At 41.4% G+C, this 22,120-nt stretch overlaps 1 protein-coding gene across 5 annotated transcripts in view; it reads left to right on the top strand.

Annotated features, from left to right (window-relative positions):
• LOC113157264 (multiple PDZ domain protein) overlaps positions 1-22,120 on the top strand; it is a 40,194-nt gene that overhangs the window by 16,491 nt on the left and 1,583 nt on the right. For 2 of the 5 annotated variants that reach the window (XM_026352629.1, XM_026352625.1), the window contains 30 exons: positions 321-473; positions 1,992-2,336; positions 2,602-2,713; positions 3,621-3,819; positions 4,377-4,418; positions 5,393-5,500; positions 6,141-6,221; positions 6,364-6,541; positions 6,642-6,752; positions 10,339-10,401; positions 10,550-10,621; positions 11,220-11,397; positions 12,369-12,565; positions 12,739-12,830; positions 13,561-13,639; positions 14,032-14,100; positions 14,877-14,972; positions 15,072-15,146; positions 15,302-15,497; positions 15,603-15,748; positions 16,463-16,546; positions 17,519-17,712; positions 17,935-17,949; positions 19,597-19,744; positions 19,853-19,939; positions 20,044-20,140; positions 20,234-20,397; positions 21,083-21,187; positions 21,473-21,567; positions 21,950-22,073. In XM_026352629.1, coding sequence (XP_026208414.1) covers positions 321-473; positions 1,992-2,336; positions 2,602-2,713; positions 3,621-3,819; positions 4,377-4,418; positions 5,393-5,500; positions 6,141-6,221; positions 6,364-6,541; positions 6,642-6,752; positions 10,339-10,401; positions 10,550-10,621; positions 11,220-11,397; positions 12,369-12,565; positions 12,739-12,830; positions 13,561-13,639; positions 14,032-14,100; positions 14,877-14,972; positions 15,072-15,146; positions 15,302-15,497; positions 15,603-15,748; positions 16,463-16,546; positions 17,519-17,712; positions 17,935-17,949; positions 19,597-19,744; positions 19,853-19,939; positions 20,044-20,140; positions 20,234-20,397; positions 21,083-21,187; positions 21,473-21,567; positions 21,950-22,073 — 3,705 coding nt within the window. The remainder of the gene's footprint in view (positions 1-320; positions 474-1,991; positions 2,337-2,601; positions 2,714-3,620; positions 3,820-4,376; positions 4,419-5,392; positions 5,501-6,140; positions 6,222-6,363; positions 6,542-6,641; positions 6,753-10,338; positions 10,402-10,549; positions 10,622-11,219; positions 11,398-12,368; positions 12,566-12,738; positions 12,831-13,560; positions 13,640-14,031; positions 14,101-14,876; positions 14,973-15,071; positions 15,147-15,301; positions 15,498-15,602; positions 15,749-16,462; positions 16,547-17,518; positions 17,713-17,934; positions 17,950-19,596; positions 19,745-19,852; positions 19,940-20,043; positions 20,141-20,233; positions 20,398-21,082; positions 21,188-21,472; positions 21,568-21,949; positions 22,074-22,120) is intronic. The other 3 variants (XM_026352628.1, XM_026352627.1, XM_026352626.1) reach the window with 3 other exon arrangements.

Here is a 22,120-nt window from a genome sequence, read left to right as displayed (position 1 = left end):
GAAAAACTGAAACAAATCAATCAGAACATCCTGAGAAATGGAAAACGCACTTTACATGTGATATTTTTCTGTGCCTATTTTTTATCAAGAGCGGTGTATTTGTGATTTGTTACCATATATGAGGAGTGTTCTGTGAAATAGATGCCATTGATTAATCATTAAATTATATTAAATTAGCATTAGCATAGCAACATTTTATGATTGGTGACTTTTGGTTCATAGAATAGCATCATTTTTGTCTATGATCTAGTCGTTCATTAAACAACTGAGTGTCAGTTTTGTGTTCCAGCTCATTGTACTCTTTCCATTCGCTATCACAGATTGACACCAGTGAAGCAGAGCTGTCTGATGACAAGGTGCTAGAACATACTTACCCTGAGATAGAGGACGACACTTTCCAGGCATCCATGATAGCTCTTCACGGTAGCAGCTGTGGCACAGACCTGGATTATCGTAACTCCTCCACACCTAAGGTGAGCACAGATTTGTGCATTGTATCGCGGATTGTGTGCGATCAGCACAGATTGAAATTATTTTCTCATTTCATTAAATGTTGCTTCAACAGTAGCTGCCCTTTGTTACAATGAACTCTACACCATGTAGTCATTATTCTGGCTACTGTGAACCAAAATGTCACGAGAAGTGTTTTTCCTTTTGTTAAAGGAATTACATTACTAACTTTTTTTTGTTTGTTTTATGAAGATTGTAGCTGGGTTTTGTTGCCCTGGGTGCCTAAGAACAGCAATTCCCCAGATGGATATTAAATTATAAGGAAAATAAACAAAGACGAACATGGGCCACACAGAGTGTTTTCCTAAGGGCATCTCTGCACTTCCAGTTTCCTAAAGGTCACAGCTTAACTTATTTCAAGGGTCTTCCTAAGAAATTTATACTGGAATAGACACGGGCCTGAGACGACTGGGGCATTTTTATAGCACTGTAGGATTTCACAAAACTGATGTGAAATGTTTGTATGAGGTCAGACAGCTCACTCTTCTTGTGATGATGAACAGTTTTTTTCCTAAAGCGCTAGAGAGAGAGAGAGAGGCAACACGTGTGGTTATAAATCTCAGATCTAGTAGTGACAGTCGCTGGTGGACCAGCTTCTCAGACTTGCTGACAGGATCTAAGGTGATGTCATTGAGCGGGATGCTAAAGATCAAATAAGCCCAGTGAATCCACAAAGTCAGCGTGCAAGTCACTGCCGGTGAAGCAGACAGCTCGTTTTTTTTTTCCTGATTGCATCAATAGAATATAGTCATGCCACTTGCTTTTCTAGTGTCTGGCTTTGAAGAGAGTCATTGAATTTAGCATATTTTTTAAAAACCTAAAATATGGGAAATCTCTAAAGGCACTTTTGTTTTATCTCTTTAATATGGAAGACGGTGCCCTTTTAAATGTGACTGATTAGATTAATTTTATAGACCAAAGCAGACAAACACAATTCCCTCTAATGAAATAGACTAATTTCCAAAGTGATTATAAAAAACAGCATCTTAAGCTTAATTTAGTTCCACTCAGAGTGGCAGAAATATTTGTTTTACCACTGAATGTCCCTGATCTTATTTCATTGTCTCATGGGTATATAAAAAACTGTGCTCTCACAAATGTATTACCCTGAGCTCTACGTGACACAACCCAATTGACCCCAAATGCATTTCTTTGACTTCTCGTGTCTCCTTATTCAGTCTCACCTGCAATAACTGTATGTGCATGTTTAAACTTTTGTTTAAATGTGGTTCTCCTCAGATCTGTAGAAAGTCTGGTTCTAATGAAGCCTTAAATGCTGTTGTAATAAAACCACATTTTGTGAATTTTGCTGTCAAGATCAGTCATTCCTACAGTCCCCTACTGGCCACTGATGGTTTTTCTATGGCTCATTACGAGAAGGGCAGGATGGCGACTGAGCAAGAGAAATTTCCCCTGTTGGGAAATTGTCTAACTAACACAGTGGAACGTTCATTCAGCTGCTGTGCTTTGTTTTACCCCAGCTGACAGCTCGCCTGGACTTGTTGGATGAGCATGCCTGCTTTGAAGCATCGTCCGGCCTCGGAGACGACACTCAATTGTTCTCCCCGGAGAAGTCGGCCTCTTTACCTCCTCCGAGTTTGAGAGGTCACATCCCAGCTTTTAACGACATACTAAGCAGTTCTGATCAGTATCTGGCACAGCACTCGACCAAGGAAAAACCAGTGGACTGCTCCAACTCATACAGCCCCTTTGTGGAAATAGGGACCGGATGTAATGCACAAGATGAACCTGTGGAGTCGCTTCATTTCCACAAGGAGCCACCCATTTGTTTTGGAGATATTGGTGATATTAAGCTTTTGATGAAGGTAAAGCAATCTGTTTGAATACAAATCATAGTCAGATTAGTCAAATTTGTATTGTATTAGTCACCAATTAATAAATAGTTTAATATTTGACCTCTCTTCAGTTGGATAACAGGCTGTAGTCACATTGTAAATGCAAAAAATATATATATATTTTTTTTACTTATTGCAGCTCTACAGTTTCACTAGAGACACTTGCTTTGTTTGGAATCCAAACTGATATTTTCATTTACTTACATGAATAACTGTTCAAATCATCACTCTCAAGGACGAAGAGCTCGGTGCGAAAGACTCGTCAAAGGGCGACGGCAAGAAAGTCCTGACCTCTGGGAGCAATTTTGAAAGAACCATCACAGTTGTCAAGGGCAACTCCAGCCTCGGTTTGTGCTAATTTGCTCCCATTCTTTTATTTGTTCTTATTTAGTTTTTTCCTCCATCCTTCACAGCGGTGGAAACGAGGTTGTGGGACTGAAAGGCGTATTTGGCCTTTATATTTGTGTCGTGTTTTATGAATGCTAGGTTTGAAGGCAAATTATAGAAAATATTTTTTTGGCTGTTATCCAGGCTGAAAGGGTAATTCCATTGCTTTACAAGGTATTTACATTTCAAAGCCTATAGAGCTGCTAGAATACTAGGTTTTACCATCCAAAACAAAAAGGTCTTATAAAGGCTGTGTTAAAATCCTTGATGCCTCTATGAAAACTTTTTTTTTGTACTTTTAAAAGGTCTTTCATTTGTTAGTTGATTGAAAATTTCTGCCTTATGTGTTTGGTTTTATATTTTCAGTGTACTTTAAAACCAAATATGCACTCTTACACAGACCACAGCGGTGTTCATTTTATGGTCTTTGCTAATTAATTCCCACACATGGTGCTATTACATAAGGGAAATTTTGTTTACGGCTTCAGCAACACTATCTCCCAATTGGCGAAAGACAAGAATTTTTATTTTTAAGCTTTTGGTAGACAGGTCTCTAGATATATTATGCCACACTCTCAATAGAGAAGTTACTCTATTGAGAATACTATGAAAACCAAATACTGTGAACATTTAGGTTTACAGTATTTGGGGTTATTGAAACTAAGATACTAGGTTTATTAGCTCAGGACATAAAGGTGTTTTATCATTCATAATGGAGTTCCTACTGAAGTGGATTCGTTGACTTGAAGAATTCGGTTCAAAGGGCACAAGCTCCACCAATTGCTTTTCTTTTAATCATTATTACTAAACAGAATATAATAAAATCCAGGGCTGGTGTGTAACTTTCAACCCTGATATACCCCAAAGGCATGACCGTAAGCGCAATGAAAGACGGATTGGGGATGCTGATCCGCAGTATAATCCACGGTGGATCCATTAGTCGTGATGGGCGTCTTGGTGTTGGTGATCTCATCCTGGCTATCAATGGAGAGCCCACTGCCAACCTGACTAACGCCCAGGCTCGCGCCATGCTGCGAAGACACTCTCTGATTGGACCAGACCTGGGGTAGGAGACTATTAATAGACAGTAACTGTAAATGAGAAAGTATTTCTGTATAAGAATGAAGTGGTTTCTCCTTCTCCTTGACATCAAATCTGTTAAAAGAAATTAGAGACTGAGAATGTGATATTGTACAAAATTGACATTTTAGTGCCAAAGTGTTCAGCGTTCTCAAAACATTTTGTACTTCTGCACTATAATAACAAAAAGTAGCAGACCCCTCTAGTGTTTGACACATTGTTTAAATAATAACACATGGCCAAGCTTGATTACATCAGGGATTGCTGCAAACCTATTGCAAACAACATATGTTGATTTATTATGGTCTATGTATTTCTTTATTATTCGATCAATTCAAAAGCGAAAGAAGTAAAGAATTATGCCTGTTACTTATCTGGACAAAAAAATCATTTGTTGTATTAGAGGAGATTTAATTCCCCCCAAGTCTTGAATGAATTACCTTACGAGTACATTAGATGTGACATTTTGCAAATTCTGCTTGCTGAACTAAACTTACCAGTTCGTTAGCTTTGGTCCATAAAAGCCGACTCTTCACATTTTAGATCTGCTTGTGCACCTGAGGACGATCTGTGCCCATTTTATGTGTGAGTATGACTAACTTCCACGCTGGTGTTGTTCCAGCGAGAAACTGCCTTCTTGGTTTCCTTCCTCTCGTTCTAACCATCTGCTGCAGTCTGTCAAAGAGTTTCATCCAGACAAAGAATTAGAAAACGAGCTCACTCCAGTAGTGTCAAACAACAAAAGCAATGCCTACTACAACACAGAATTATTTTTGGAGTTAAATAAGCTGTGTTTAATATTGTTTGGATGTATTAGTGTCACACACATATAAAATAATATCTGGATAAATCTTGATTGACTGCATCACTTACGTTCTCTACTTAACTTCCTTTCTTTCTGTGACTAACATCGTTCACGTCTCACTTTTTAAATTCACGGTTTTTATATTAATCATTAGTATTTGAGCTCTGCCACATCTATCACTGCATGTTGTGTTTCTCTTAATGAACTGACTCATCCATGTCATTATTTCGCTCGGATTCGTTTTCCTCTCCGTCCGCATGCTGTCATGGCTAAAAAACCAAATCAACCCATCTGTTGAAGCTCTGTCAGCTTTCCTCAAATGTGTTAATGTGCCCTTCAGAATCGATTTATGGGACTTTAAGTGGGTGTCAGATTTTGTCAGCGAGCTTTTGGTTCATTTCTTAACATCAATTAGTAACCCACTCATGAATGATTTATGCCCTTCAAATCTGTCAAAACGCTCGCCACACAATAGGTAGATAGAAGACTTGATTATATCAGAAATTGCTGAAGGTAAACATCTGTTACAAACGGTATATATAATATATAATTCATGGATATCTGACCTTGGGCTGTTGATAGCGAGATTGAGTTGCACTGTTGTGCTAAGAGTTAAATCTAAAGGGAGGGTATAATAGCCACAAAGGTGAGTACTGTAGTGAACTTGCTAAAATAGTGACAGCCAAGAAATGTTTGACTTTTGTATGTACTCATGTGTCTGTGTGTGTGTGTGTGTGTGTGTGTGTTTGTTCAGAATTACATATGTTCCAGCAGAGTATCTGGAGGAGTACAAGGCCAGTTTAGAGCAGACTAAAGATGATGTCTTCTCTGAAGCAGCTCCAGCTCCTGTTCCAGCCCCAAAGTACGTCCTCAACACACCACTGTAGTTACTGTTGTCCTTTAACTGCAAACCCCATCTTACGTTTACATGCACTCAAGTAATAAGGTAACATTTTCATGTACATTGGAAACCTGGTTACCATCATTGAATCGATGTCTTGAATCGAATTCTTCTGTCAAATGTGCAGGGCTAGCGGCTGCAGACAGCAGCGGAGTTGTTGTAGTCGCCACAGTATGATGCCTCCTAGTTTTTCAATCAGAGTCTGACTAAAACTGGGCCCAACACAAAGTGGCCTGAAAGTATGTCGCCTTTGGCAGTTTACGCTGTAAAAGAGAGCTTCATTGTGTCTTCCTTTCTGTTTCTCGCTTTGCAGCCTGCTCTTAAAATACACACAGAGCAAAACACTTTTAAACATACACGTTTTATTTGTTACTATAAAGTTAAGTTTCTTCCAAAATATGTCATTATGAATCATCATTCATCTGATGCTTGTTTATACAGTAACCTGGCACTAAAGTAAACTTGTTTCTGACAATTAGTTGAATGAGATAAATAAAGTACAACGAGTCTCACTGCTCAGTAGCGCACTAGTGATTTACAACTCCACATGCTACTTTTAAGTCATCGTATTTAACATAACCTGTGGTTTGTTTGTGATCAGAGATATTCCTCACCTCCCTGAGCGTGAAGATGGGGAGGGAGAGGAGAGCGCCTCTTACAGCAACTGGAACCAGCCTAGGAAGTGAGTACTCACTAATCTTCTTATCTACCCTTTCAAACATGTCCATAACTCTTTAGTACACAGCTGAAGAATAAAAGAGTATAATTGGTATCAGAGTCACAGCATCAAGGTTACAAATTTAGCATGTTGGTCCCTTCCCCAGAGTGGAGCTCTTCAGAGAGCCAGGCAAGTCGCTGGGTATCAGTATTGTTGGGGGCCGAGGGATGGGCAGCCGCCTGAGCAACGGAGAGGTGATGAGGGGTATTTTTATCAAACACATCCTGGAGGACAGTCCTGCCGGACAGAACGGGACTCTGAAGACTGGAGACAGGATTGTAGAGGTAAAGGAATACAAGTTCGGGTCACAGAGGCATGTGGTGTGGAGACTTCATATGCACGACCAACCCTTTCTTTGTTTTATTCCTGTTAACTTACTGTCAGGTGGACGGAGTAGACCTAAGAGATGCTAGTCACGAACAGGCAGTGGAGGCCATACGCAGGGCAGGCAACCCTGTCACCTTCTTGGTCCAGAGTATTATTCACAGGCCTAGGGTAAGTGCAGAGTGTCAAACCAATTGCTAGTAACTGCCTCATAATCTAAAGGTCACTATTTCCTCACTCTGTAGCCTTTAAGTAAAAGTTTAGTCTCTGCACAGGCCATTTAGGGCACTTTTAAAAATTAAATAATAATAACGTACTTTATATATACACCTTTGTAGTAGCTGGCCTGCATTTGAATGTTGCTAGAAGGTAGTTTAGATTATTTGTTTTTATGACAACAACAGGAAATCCTGCATGACATATTAAATACATTAGCAAGTTTTAACCTTTAAGTGTGACACTTATTGGAAAGCAGCGTGTCAACAACACTGTTTGTTGTTTGAAAGTGCCCTCAGGCTTTTAAAGGATGACTAAATAGTTTCCTGCTGGGGCTGTTGCTGGCTTGGTTTCAGTGTTAGATATCTTCATAGTCAATCACTTTTCATGCCCATTTGTGAGACATTCCCACTTGTTCTCCTTATCATGTTCATTAACCCTTGTAGCAACTCGTGTAATGCAGACGCAGGACACTAAGCAAGGGTTTAGCAATCTAAATCTAAATGACTATAATCAATATTTTAATAATAGTATCTGCAGCAGCTGTTTTTTGTGGCATCTAACTAACTCAAATGGAGTATTTAGCAGCTATATTAGCTCATCTTAACAGCTGATATTTCACTCAGGAATTGATAAAGCTGATAAAATGTGAACTCTAATGTTTGATACGTGGCTGCTGGAGGTTAGTTAACCAATTTTCCAGAGGGAAAAAGGCGATTATATATCATTATTGTATTAGCTTTACACTTTGGCCAGTTGAACAATTTTGGGAAATTTGCTTATTGATAGAGATGAGAAACTTGATGTCCCTGTCTGAGAACTGTGAAACTAACAGAGGACATTTATCACAAAGAGCACAATTGTAGGCAGACATGCTTCTCTTAATCTTTCTCTAACAATAGCAAATTAACTCATTAATTAAATTACATTAATGTTGTTGCTGTTGGATTAAGCCACAGTGACTTTGTTCCCGTTTTCTCTTTCCTTGTTTTTAAGCTAACTGACCTCCTGTCCCTACAATAAGTGCGTGCACTTATTTTTTTAAGCGTTGCATTATGAGTTGCTTTAAATCGCCATCTCTGTTCCTTCACACCGCTTTCTCAGCCTGAGTCAATATATATCCCAGCTCCATCACCTGCAGTAGAGAAACACACCACTGCTTTCACATGCATGCCACATCACACGTGTCAGGTAATCTGTCTTTGTCTTTTTTGTCTCTCTCCTTTCTACTGAATCAGCTATCCATCACTCCCGATCTTTGTTGCATTATCTTTTCCCCTCCGCGGACAGCTGGGTTCTTTCTATTCTAACTCTGACATACACATTATTATTATGTGTGTACTAATGTGAATAAAGACAAACTAGAATTAGAGATTCTCACTGGGAGAAAAATAACTACAAATATTTTCTATCACAGCAACGTTAACAATGACATAAAACACGTTTTTAATCAAAGGGAGAGCAAGTGGTAAATTTAATGGCAATATATCCAGTGCCAGTGACAAATACTAACAATATAAATAACAATAGAATATTTTAGTAAACATCTTTGCTGAAGGCGTATGATGCCGGCATTCATCCATCCAATGCTAGATTCTTAAGCAATCTAACCGCGGGGGTTATTGAAATTTTATCGCTCTCTACGGCTGCGAAGGTTCCCATCGTGAGCAAAGCAATAGAAAAGCAAGTAAGGAAATGATACATGCTTGTGTGGCTAGAAGAAGTGGAAATAAAAGTCCATGATACTGATTTTGCAGCTAAATTGAAATTCACATCAATGGGCTGAATAGTTTAAGTGTCAGGTGCAGGTGGCAGGTCAGTAATGCTGCGGCTAAATGCAGCCAGATGCCACCTAGAGAGCATAATAGCATAGCCGTGCTGTTTCCCTTTAAGTTTCAAATTCTCCTCTTGTAAGCAGTGAATAATCTCAAAGCAGCCTGAAGGAATTTTTGAAACATTTAGTTAAACTATTTCAGAGAAAGAGTTTTTGCTCTGATTTTTTTTTTTTAAACACAGAGGAAGCCATCCTCAAGGAAAGCGCTTGCTTTAATGACTCCTCGTTTAAATAAAACCTTAAGTGCTTCTACCCTCCATACACTCCTTTTTCTTTCTCCCGGGTGCCTCTGATTAAATTTTGTCACACAAAGGCTCAGCCGTCATATTAAATATTTGTCATGTTGTCAGCTTGTCGGTCCTGTGTGTTGCTTTTAGAAGCCGCCCCTGCCCTTTCTGCAGCTAAATAGCCACCACGGGTCGAGCCTCCGCTGCACTAATCAAACCTACTTAGCGCCTTCCCTCCCTCAGGTTAGAAAGCTACTCCGTGTCTACGTCTGCCTGCTCGTCTGTGGGTGTGTCTTTCACTTGACCTGTGCTGCTTTGATTTGTGTAAACTGTGTTGCATGCAGTGTTTGGATAAAGAGAATGAAAATGTGTGTGTGTGTGTGTGTGTGTGTGTGTGTGTCTCTGTGTCTGTTTGTTGCCTTGCAGCAACTCTTACAAAAAATGTGTTTCTGTCTGTCTGCATACAGGTTTACCACATCATGGCGTTTCATTTAGTGTCAAGAGCCACCAGTCTCATTAAATGTGTCTAAATTGGTCCAATTGCTAAACTTAGTTTTGCCTTTTATGGTAAACTTCTGCTGTCAGACAGGACGATTATCCCAAACTTTGTGTTCTGTTTCCTTTGTTGTGCGTTTCTATACCTTCCCCTCATCTGTAAGCATATGTTGCCTTTATTTATACTGTATATCTATCCATCTGTGCTTTTATGTGTCCTTCTGTTGTTCCAAACAAAAAGTAAAATCAGAGACTTTCATTGTAACTTTATTTTATTTTGCTCCTGTCGCCGGCTTCGAAAGGCACAATTTTTCCCAATTATCCCCCAAAAAACCTCTCCCGAGTGTCTCATTGCCGATGTAAAGACGACAACATGATAAGCCAGAAGGCAGTCAGCACAAATGCGAAGATGTGAAGAAACTCTTTCTTTTTTTTTTTTTCTCGTTTGTTTGTTTGTTTTTTCAAATTGCCAGAAATTCTGGAGAAACCTTTTGAGCTCAGTCACTGGGAAAGAAATGGTCAAGCTTGGACAGACATGTGGTGCTGGGCAGGCAGTTTTTTTTTTTTTCACATCAATGTTTTGGCGCGGCTGAGAGTGTGTGCATGCGTGCGCGTGCTTCAGTTCTTAGTCTGGCTTCAATTTAGCTGAAAGACACAAGTGAAAGTTTTTTTTCTGTACTTAAGAAATGTGGGGTTTTCTTCAGTAGCAACATTTATACACAGATGGCTTCTCTTGGTACAGCATATGCTGCATGAGACTGCTTTTAGTCATTCAGAACATTTCTGCCTATTTATGAACGTATTAATATTTATGGCTTTACTTCTTCACATTGTGCATCAGAATAATTCAGCATCTTTTACTCACTCATGATATAGAAGTGAATATTATGAATTCCTCCTCCATTCATGACAATGTATTTGAAATTCCTTAGCAGTGACTGAGAGTACAGTGCTTTACCTTTATGTATGTCTTAACATGCAACAGTCATCGGTAACAGACCCCAGCGAGGAGAGACCTGCGGCCGTAACGAAGGACAACGAGGACAAGGTTGGTCGTTTCGGTTCATTTTTTGAGAAGTTGTGTTCAACCTTTCATATAAGTGGTCAGAAAACAGCCGTGGCCTATGTTTGTCAATAGATATCTGTCAGAAATGTGTTGTCCTCTGAAGTTGTTGCCCATTGTCTCTTCTCTGTAGGAGGGTGACAGTCACTGTAGACTTTACCTCCGCCTCTTCCCAACTAACCCTTTCACTCCTACCCCGTTTAAGGTTTGTTGGCCTCTGTGTTGTGCTTTCCACTTTTCCTCTCTGTGTATGCTCGTGCAGATGTGCTGCATGCATTAGGTGTATTCTAACACGTTGTACATGCATATACTCGTACTGTGTCCTCTGGCTCTCTGACTTTCTATGTGGATTTTGCCTTTTGTTGCTTCCTTTCCTTAAAAAAATAACAGAATCAACAATCAGTGCAATAGGGGATTTAAAAAAAAATATCTTATTTGTAGACAGGTTTTATATATTTTTTATTTATTTATTTTATTTATTTTTGCTTTTGGTAGTCGGGTAAGTTTATATATCAACATCAAATGAGTCATTATTTGATTCTCAGTGCTAATTTATGGATTAATATATAATTAAATGTTGCATTTTGGCACAGTAATTATAATTTCATATTAAATTAAGGCTTAAGATGATCTTGAATCTCTAATGTATAAACTAAGCAAATGGCCTCTGTTGATTACATCTACCACTCTCATGTGCCTTCCTATCCTGGAGATTACATCGACTTGATTTGGGCTTAAATGCCATGATGAATCCTTTCTTTCTCTCTGCTAACTGTTTTCCAACTCAATCTGCGGCGTGACAGCCTGTGAAGCGTGAAGCGGCAAAGGCATCTCCCACCAGCACTGTCCTCCCCCTGCCAGTGGTGCCCCATGTGGGAGAGACTGATACAGACACGCTGACAGAGATTCCTGGCAGACCTGCTGAGGCAGAGGAGGAGAAAGAAGAGGAGGAGGCGGAGGACGAGTTTGGATACAACTGGAGTGAGTTCAGAGTCTCTGCTTCCACGGGTGCAGTCATATATTGTGAATAACAGTAAAAAAAAAATGTGCAGTTTATTTAATTTTAGAAGTCAACTTGATATTTACAGTATACAAATATACAAAAATATGTGACCTGTGATTCATGCATGTATTCCTGGAAATTTCTTCTAAACTCAAGCACTCAATGGAGAAAGTAGAGTGTATTTACAGCATGTATTTGCTGTGGCATTGTCACGTAACTGCCACTAGAGGTCCCCCAAGTTAAATTAGTCTTTCTCATACATAGAGTAAATCTGCAATAAAAGTGTGATTACCATGCTTGCTGTGGTCGTACTGTAGCAAACCCTGAAGGACTTGAGGCTCCTGTTAAGCATCCTGCAAATGCTGGTACGTCAACTGTAGGATGAACTCACTGCTTCAAGGTGAACGGGTCACATTCAACTCAGGCAAACAGCATAAAGGACAGACTTCCAGCCTCCAAACACCTGGGACCGTGGTGAATGTGGGTGTGTTAGAGAGACAGAACCCATCCTGTGGGGATAAGATTGATGAGGTTGGGCCCGGGGAGGTGAGTTGTGGAGATTAGTACAGGACTGATGGTTCAACAGTGGCAGGGAGCCCAGAACAACATGAGCCCATTGGTCTGAACAGTGGCTATCTAACACACCAGAGACAGGAGAGGTGGTGAGAAAGAGAAGGGACTGGAGTGAGAACAATAGAGACAAGGCTGAGACAAAGAGATAAACAGTGAGCCTGGGACCAATAACAACAACAACAAAAAAAAAAGTGCAGTCTGACATTTAAAACTTTTACTTCTTGTACTTGTGCATCTTGTAAAATCCTGGTACCTGCCACACAACACTAGAGCAACATGAACTGATATGGAAGCCCAGGATCAAGACAAACCTGGCTCTGTTCAGCTTTACTGACAGCTTACATCTGTCTGCCACGACTTCATCTGCCTTTCCCAGAGATCATAATCCAGCGCTATGGCAGCCTCCCAGGTGTCCTACACATGATTGAGCTGGAGAAAGGCAAGACAGGCCTGGGCCTCAGCTTGGCAGGGAACAGGGACCGCTCTCGCATGAGTGTCTTTGTGGTGGGAATAGACCCCAGCGGGGCAGCCGGCAGGGACGGACGTCTGTTAGTGGGGGATGAGCTGCTGGAGGTGAGTTGTGTGTTGCTTGTGGTTCTCGGTTCATTAGAAATGTTGATTGTCTGTGTATTTTAATATCTAATCTAGATTTTAAACACATCATCAGTGCTTCTCTGTTTTGATTTTGGTTTAACAATTACATAATATGCCTCGCTGTACACTGATGCTTGATTTTATTTTGTTAGATCAATGGGCAAGTCCTTTATGGCCACAGTCACCAGAATGCATCCTCCATCATCAAGAGCTCCCCATCCAAAGTCAAAATCATCTTTGTCAGGTATGCAAACATGTCTTACAGACATTGACCTGGGAAAATTCACATTGATTGTAATGCTAGTCAAAATCCAATAGAGGGGGCTATTGTAGTTCACAAGAAGGGTGCACTTGAAGCTGAAGTACATACAATTCATACTGAATAGTGATCAGAAGCTTCTTTAACAGGCGTGTGTATAAAAAGAAATACATCTAATTATAACAAACACACACTACAACAGTTTCTCATCTATTACTAGTTTTTGTGTGAAGAATTTTATAATGTGTAAAAATAAATCAAGCTGACATTTCACTATGGAAATTGATGCCCTTGTTGCTACAGCTGCAGCTGCATCTGACATTCATGGACACTTAGTTTGTATATGACTAGTTTAAAAGTAAAAAAGACAATATTTAAGGCTGAACATGATAATTTTTTGCATAAGTACTGTAAAATATTATCCAATAAACATTAGACTATAGATAGGTAGACACACTGTATGGAGATTGTATGTACAGTAGCATAGAACAGGAACATATTAGGTGATGTATCACCACACACTCAGACATGTTAGACCCTTCGCTCTCCTCCAAACAGTCATTTGCAGCATTACACTACTTAACCTTCTACTTAACTGGCATCCATTTCCTGACCCTCTTGTAAGAGACACCGTGAGCAGCACGCGTAAATCACGGCTCCGTTGTCGTGAAGCAGGGGAGCAATGATTTTCATGAGTTACGACTCTCTGAAACAGGAACACTGAAGCGCTGAGCCAGATGGCCGTGGGACCTGTGAGAGAACACGAGAGAGACGCAGCGGAGCCCCACACAGAGGTACGACTCAGTGGCCACACATAAATAACACAAACATGAATAAGCACTCAAACAGGGAAACTCCTGAGGATGTTAAGAGAGTAAAGTTCCAGCGATGATACACACTAAACCACTATTATCATTTTAACTCTGCACATAAATAATTCAGCTTTTACCCCGTGTCAAACTTTCGAATAGTTTTCAGATGTGTTTACTCCTAAAAGTCACTTTATGAGGTTTTGGCATTCCCAACATCCCAAGCCTGCGTGTGACTCCCATGACATCCAAAAGCCACAAACAGTTATGTAGATGCTCATCATACTGGTTGGATTGTGGATTCCCACCAGCCAACAGACACGCGAGTATCGCTCATTTTCTTCACACTGTAACAACTAATGTCTGTTTTCTTTCAGCTGGAAACAACTGCTGCCAATGGCGATGCTGATAATTCGAACTATGTCCATCATGTCATAAAGCTAAAGGTGAGACGCAACAGGTCCATCCTGTTGTCTTGAATTGCCAAAATGAACTAAATAATAGAGAAAAAGTTTTGGAAGCAATGCAATAATGAGGGAGGTATTCACAAAGAAAAGTCAGTGAGGTGTGCCAGAGAAAGACAGAGAGGGAGCACACAGTGTGACGAGCTGCCAAGACAGAGAAAGGAGACAGAAGACTTTCAAATAAAAGAGTGAATAAACAAAACAGTGAGTGAATGGGAGACGTTCCGAAAGGCAGTAAAGGCTCAGTTCACCCATAATAAAAAAGGAACAGATATTTTTTACCCCTTGTGGTGTCTTATTTCCTTGCAATGCAGAAGACATTAAAAAATGCCTCATTAGAATAACCCTGCAGCAGCTTGTCTTTCTAGAAAACTGTTCACAGTGAAGTATGTGGATCATGTTTTTCCCCCCAATGTCTTTGATACTTTGAACTCCGCCAGTAAAATTTAATTCAGCTCTAGTGTTTTGGGAAGGCAGGAGAGGTCTCACCAGGGGGGGTATCTCAAAATCTTAGCAAAAAAAGTGAAAAATCGTTCAAAATAAAAACAGGAGAAAAGGGAACTTAGCTTGAAAAGCACCTCTGCATCAGTATGGCGTATAAAACAACAGAGGATAACCAGGCAAGTCACCGATCTGAAAACACTAAAGATCACATGTAGGAAGGATGCAAGGTGAAGCTGGGGCTACTAATCTTCAGTCACTAATACTTGTTCTCAGTAGCCACTGCAGCTCTGTCTAATCCTGTTGTTCTTCAACAGGAGGATGGGGGACTTGGCATCACCTTTGTCGAGGGAAACACAGAGAGCGGAGTTGAGATTCAGAGTATATCTGAAGGAAAAGGACACACGGGCAAGGTACAGTATGTAGTAAACAGTACAACATGTGGTTCCTGTACACGACACAGTTAGTATCGTTTAGTATAGCTAATAAAAGCTATGATCTGCTCCATGCAGGAGGGCTGCATGAAGCCCGGGGACAAACTGCTAGCTGTGAACGGTGAATCGGTACTGGGATACACTGTGGAAAAGGTACTGGAGATAAGCTCGAATCATTATCTGTTATTCTCCTTAGCAACTAGGATTTGAAGAGTTTGTTTCTTTGCATTACAAAAATTAAGTACATGTAGAAAACAGCAGCCACAATGTAAAGACACAGTCTGATTAGTAATCCTAATGTGTTTTAGGTCAGTTCTCTACTGAGACAAACCAAAGGTCCAGTGAAGCTAACCTTCTCTACAAATGAGACCTCCTCCTCCTTCTCCTCTCCCCAGCCAAGCTGCCAGGACAGCGACTGCTCGGACGGATTCCTTGTCAGCCTACCCAGCATGCCTAGCACCGCCACAGCTCCTCTGAGTCAGACTGAGGCGGAAGCAGTCACTAGTGAGTCTACTCATATTAGCAAGATTTGATCTGATTGATATTCGTATTTATTTAATGAGAAATCACTTTTGTACTCGAGCTCACTTCGCCTCCTCAATGTTACAGGTACAAGTCGCTCTTCCACTCCATCCACGCTGGCTTGTGATCCGACGACCTGCCCCATCATCCCTGGCTGTGAGACCACCATTGACATCTCCAAGGGCCGGACAGGCCTGGGCCTCAGCATCGTGGGGGGCTGCGACACCCTGCTGGTAGGGAGGCAAACAAAATACGAACACAAGTCTGCTTATGCTGCTGCAGCACTGTCCTAATGCCCTTATCTTATGTGAGGAGCACACAGTTACCAACCCAAGGGGCCCAAAACATCTGAACTGTACATTAGCAGTGATTTGTAGGTGTTTCGTGACTGTACGTTGTCAGTTTCCAGCCACAATGCCACCCACTTAGAATCTCTGGTGGTGGTATAACCTGGGTTTGAAATGCCCGTGGCAGCTCAGGAATGTAGGAAATGATGTTACAGCCTTTCCTCCTCCTCCTCCTCCTCCTCCTGCCCCTGCTATCCTCCTCTCAGCCCATTTATTCTGCCTGCTCAGTCAGGCTTTGGGAGAGCAGCTCTTTGTCTGGCCCCAGCCGCAGCAGACAATATCCAGCCCTGGAATGTAACCTCTGAACCCCAAATGACACTCGCTGTGGAAGACAGAGAAAACACACTGGAAGTCAGAAACATACACACGCAGACTGAGAATCTAAATGTTTGTGTCATTTTTAAAATCATTCCAGTTTTGAATGTGGTTCTTGTACTTTTTTATCCTCACTATTTCCACTCCAGTATCTCTCTCTCTATCCAACATCATTTCCAACACTTTTACTCTGCTCACTTTGTTTCAGTCGCTTCCTTTTCACCATTTTCTCCTAGCCTGCACTTATGTGCTGTATACTCTCTCTCTCTCTTTCTCTCTCTCCAGGGGGCCATCATTATCCATGAAGTCTATGAAGAAGGGGCAGCCTCCAAAGATGGCAGGCTATGGGCAGGAGACCAAATCTTAGAGGTGCGGTGCAGTGTAATGAGCATATTACACGTCACTTAGATAAAAAAAAAAAAAAAGAGGCTGAACTTGTTTCAGTAACTCAGATGTGACTGTCTGAGGAGTCTGGACATGAAGGGTTGGATTTATAGATCTAGTCAAAGATTAAATTCATAAAAACGACAAGACTGTGTGCTTAATAAGATAATAGTGGCAACTTAACACTATTGGTGAATAAATGATCATTAGATTGAAATTGAGTGAAGAGGCAGATGATGAGTAATCACTAGTATGAGTCCTTTATGTACTATGTGGATCGACAAGTTAAGCATCCAAGCTCAACTGCTGCCCTCCATTTGACCTCATGCTTTGTCACAGAGGGAGTCCAGGGGTGGAGCCCAGGAGTTTAGTCATGGTAGCTCAGTCAGTAGCTCTAAATTGAAAGGCATACATGCAAACACACATATACACACACACACACACCCTTATGACTTAATTACCCTCACAATTAATTTCTGTCCCTGAGCTAAGCTGTTGTATTTAGAGAAATGGGGTCAGAGAGGTGAAAAAAAGTGAAAAGAGTGGTTTCCTTAGCTGCCATGGGAAAAATCTTTTACATGTCCATGGCAAAAGCAAATGGGGTATTTCCCCCCTCTAATTTGGAAAAAAAGTAGCTGGACACACATCAATCCTTAAACTGACCAGTGGAGCCTCTCACAGAGTTTTGTGGGAAGGCGGCTTCCCTTTAGTTTAATCTAAGTGTTCTAACAGCACCCTGTGGTTTAAATGCTATGATATCTCATCAGTCTGGGTTTCTAGAGAACAAAAGTGACCTCAGTGGTTCAAAGTTTGAGCATTAAACGAGGCTTTTGGCACTTTTTTCAAAGGAGAGGAACAAGAATGGGACTTTTTTTTTCTGAATCTTGAATGTTTAGATTGTTTTAAGCACAAACACAGATCACACAGATATCAATCTCTCTTCCTCTCTTGTCACAGGTGAATGGCATTGACCTGCGCTCAGCCAGTCATGACGAAGCCATCAATGTGCTCCGGCAGACCCCGCAGAGGGTTCGGCTGACGGTCTACAGGGACGAGGCGCAGTACAAGGAGGAAGACCTGTGGGACTCATTCACTGTGGAGCTGCACAAGAATCCTGGCCAGGGCCTGGGTCTGAGCATTGTAGGGAGGAGGTGAATGAGCTTTCTGTATTACAAGTTGCTTTCTAGGACACAGTGTTAGTAGCTGTTTAATTAAAACTAATTTAAAAAATTACTAGTGTCTAGTAATAGACTATCCAGACTATAAAGATGATTAAAACCTTTTATGGGCCGTTAAAGGTAATTAACAAACTTAACTCGCAGTTTAAGAGTCAACATAGTTATTAATTGCACTGTTTCTCTTTTTAAATGCAGATCGCGGGACCAGAGGTAACTGATTAAAATCTACATTTAAATATAGTTTAGTGACAATAATTACATGTAGAGAATAGTGTTAAACAACGAGAGTTTTTAGATATCAAGAAGACGTACAGGACCATATGCACAATGATGTGCTACCTTCTATTTGTTGTTGTTTTGTATCTTTATATGTTTCTTTTAAATCCTGTTTTATAGTTGAATGGCTGTCTGCCTGGGTGGATTGCTAACATGGTAAACATCATAAAATAGAGGAGTGACTCAGCACGTCACCAGAGGTTTGCGTATTAGTCATTTTCAGTGGCACCAGTGGGGATCCCGACCTCAGAGTTTTGCCACGAACGAGGCTGTAACCACATGTTCGCTGTGTCGAGGAGTGTTGCTCTCCGTGTTCCCAATAGAGCCGCCTGACTAGTCTGACTATGTCATGAGCTGGCACACTGCGGACTGTGTTACACATTAAGTCAACTCGGGATTGCATTCTGGTAGAGCATTTACAGGTTAAGACTCACGTGGGAAAAAGACTGCAGGCTGTTTGTCCAAAGACACAACAGTGTGCTGTTGTCAGGTGTGTGCTGTGTGGTGATTGATCTCGCCTTTGGGACAAGCTTCAGATATAGCTCCTACAGGCCATACATGCACAGGAACTGCCAACTGTGTGTATTCATGCATGTTTTTGTCTGCAATCTGTGGATTTGTTTAAGCGTGTAAATGTTTGCTGCTAACTTCCTTGGGTCTAAGTTGAAGTGTTTAAATCAGTTTATAAGAAAAATATAATATGAACTGCAGGGCAAAAGTTACAAGTGGAGGTCAACTAAGAGTTTGGAGACTCAGATCAGCTTTTAATATAGTTGTAAACGTTTGCCTGTGTCGCAGCGGTTTTGCTGTACTAGTGGAAAAAACGGCTAAAATGCTCAACAGGATGGAAAAGACAGTAACATAAGAGACAAACCAAAACCCTTGGCTAAAATGGAAATCACAAGCTAGCACTTAGTGGTGAGGAGATGTGACAGCCAAGTACCTCTGGCACTGGGGACTGAGTGGGATCCAGTTGCTTTGCTTCACGGCTTCTGCTTGTGTTAGTCTTTATCCACGTGGAGATTGGCACCTCAGATATGCAAAGTGTTCAGTGGAGATGTGTATAAATTGGAAAAAAAGCGTCATCGCCTTTGCAATTTAGTTAAAATGCCACAGCAGTGTGACTGTATGAACCGCACACTAAAGACAAACATGGGCACACTTGACTGTATTTTCTGTAACAACAGAAAGGATCTTAATTTGGACAAGGGTTAAAAGCGTGTCTGGTGCGGAGGTGGGAGAAGAAATAAATAAACATTAAGTGACAGGTTGGATAATGTCTGTTCTAAGTAATCCGTGGTAGCTTGAGGATTCAAGATGGAAAACACATTCACTGAGTCTCAGTTGAGGGGGGTAAACACACTTTTCGCTGTTAAATATTCCATTTTACCAGCTGTTTGTCAGTGGTTTTCCAAGAAGTATGAGCCATCTTTCTGCAGAAGTTCATTGGAAAAATGTGGATTTGCTGGATCAATAGTTTTTCATCCAAAAGAATGATAAAAAAAAATATGTGAAATGCAGCACAGAGGCACAAGCAGTAATTGATGAGGTTATCTCACTGTCATGTCATTTCCCTACCAGGAATGACACAGGAGTGTTTGTGTCTGATATTGTGAAAGAAGGTTTGGTGGACGCCGACGGCAGACTGATGCAGGGCGACCAGATCTTGTCAGTCAACGGTGAGGATGTCAGGTCGGCCACTCAGGAGGCCGTGGCTGCGCTACTCAAGGTACATGAACCACGCCGCCTGATAGAATCAAGCACAGGCAGTGAATTAAGGATGTGCTTGAACAGTAAAATAATAATAATAATAATAAAGCTATGCTTTGTATTGTAGTGCTGCATGGGGCCTATAAAAATGGAGGTGGGGAGGTTTAAAGCTGGGCCCTTCCACTCTGAAAGAAGGCTGTCTCAGAGCAGTCAGGTAATGTACAGCTGATTTACCCAATCGAGGGCATGGACAAGGAATTATTTGTTGAAACAAACAACAAAAAAATGACATAGAAGTGCTGAATGCCTTTGTTTCAGATGAGTGAAACAGGCAGCTCCAATGTGGCCTCTCAGTCGTGTTCAGACTCTGGAAACCTTCCTGGTGACCCTGACAAACTAAGTAGAAATCAGGAATGTAAGTATTAATCCATAGAACAGAACACAGCCATAAAAAAAAGGGGTAAACGGCAATGCTTTGCTGATATTATGGATTTTTTCTTCCTCCCAGCTCCAGACCATCAGGACACCAGAACAGTGGAGTTCACTAAAGGTCCCAGTGACTCTCTGGGTATCAGTATAGCAGGCGGAGTGGGCAGCCCTCTGGGTGATATACCCATCTTCATCGCCATGATGAACCCTGTCGGCCTGGCTGCTCAAACTCAGAGGCTCAAGGTGCCGAGCTTACACCTCAGAAACCTTTATCTGACTTTTAGCAGAATTCAAAATGTGCATAGAATAAATGTCAATTACTTACAGCAATGTCATTCCCACCCACTATGCTCAGTTGTCAAAGAACAAATCCAACCAAAGGTCAAGAGCCTGCCGCCTGTAGCTGTGACCTTTGCAGATAAACGACAGACAATTGGCAATTGTAGCTCCGTGCAGACGCAGACTGGGTGACGACAATAGCCATAAATCTCCCACTCATGCATTCACATCATTTAGCCTCTAGAAGGGCTCATTGACATGAATAGGAGGAATCTTAAATAGTATTTTCATGCTGCTTCAACTATTCAGTCTGAAGGAGAGATGACAGTGCTACTACATATTTGAAATTACTGAGCTCAGTACAAGCATAGATTAGCCATTCGTGGATTCGTTGTGTCACTTCCTCTTCTTATGGAGAGTTTAGAACATGCTGCACAACTCCTGTCCAATATTTTACACTCAAGGGCTGCTTTGTTGCAAACACGGAGTTAATTAGAGCTGAGCAAGGAATCGTACCCACCGAGCCCGCATCTACAATTTCCAGCTTTCTGTAGAAAGTGCTAAAGTGCCGCTTTCACAACGGCACGTGCCAAGTTAGTGTTCCTCATGTGTTTCCTATTAAACTGTACGCCACTCTCACTCTTTCCAGATCGGGGACCGCATCGTCAGCATCTGTGGAACCTCCGCTGAAGGCATGAGCCACTCGCAGGCCGTCACTCTGCTCAAGAACGCCACGGGCACAATACAGCTGCAGGTTGCAAAACGCACACACGTCTCACCCCTTCTGTTCTTATTAGATAAAACCCGCAGACACTGTTCTACAATCTCCAGTTGATCTTGAACTGTATTCTTTACTTTATCTGTGTCCAAAGTTTTCATCTGAAAACTACCAGCGGCAGACTTTGACGTACCATAAAACTTCTCCCTCATTCAGTGCTACCACCATGCTGGACTCTTTATCTTGTCAGTAAATCAAGTCTACCATAACGCAACACTGTGTGGATGTTTGTGTGTGTGTGCGTGTGTGTTTATGCACCAGGTGGTAGCAGGTGGTGACAGTACCGTGACGGGCCCCGCTCAGGAGCAGGCAGCTGGAGGTCTTACACCGAGCTGCATTTTCCAGGATGACCTCGGGTATAAACAGTTTTTGACACAGAGAGAATATTTTGCAATGATCTAACTTCTTCTTCTTCCTCTTCTTCGTCTGTCTAAGTGATAGTAAGAAAATTATTACTTGGGTTAGGAGTGGAGGTGACAGTGATAGTCTGAATGTCAGTAGTTCGAACTGAGTAATACAGTAGCTGCAATGTCTAGGTACTGCTCTATATTTACTACAGTTTCTGATTGATCAGTTGAGTTGTACCAAAGCGACATGTATTTTTTTGAAATATAAGGATTAGAGTAAGTTCCAGGTTCCATTAACATTTTTATAATTTTATAGGTTTGAGGTTCAGCCCCCGCCCTCCACAAACCAGACATTTACATACCGTCCCTAACTGTCTTCTCTATCCATTAGTCCGCCTCAGTACAAGACCATCACTCTTGAACGAGGACCTGACGGACTGGGTTTCAGTATAGTCGGAGGGTACGGCAGCCCCCACGGAGACTTGCCCATCTATGTTAAAACAGTGTTTGGAAAGGTAAACAAGTCAACAAATGTGACTTTGCGCAACCGCCATGCTGTGCG

The sequence above is a fragment of the Anabas testudineus genome, chromosome 18 (genome assembly GCF_900324465.2).
Source record: "Anabas testudineus chromosome 18, fAnaTes1.2, whole genome shotgun sequence".
Classification (NCBI taxonomy): Eukaryota; Metazoa; Chordata; class Actinopteri; order Anabantiformes; family Anabantidae; genus Anabas; species Anabas testudineus.
The sequence above is the reverse complement of the archived record's forward strand: the minus strand, read 5'-3'. Positions and strand labels throughout refer to the sequence as shown.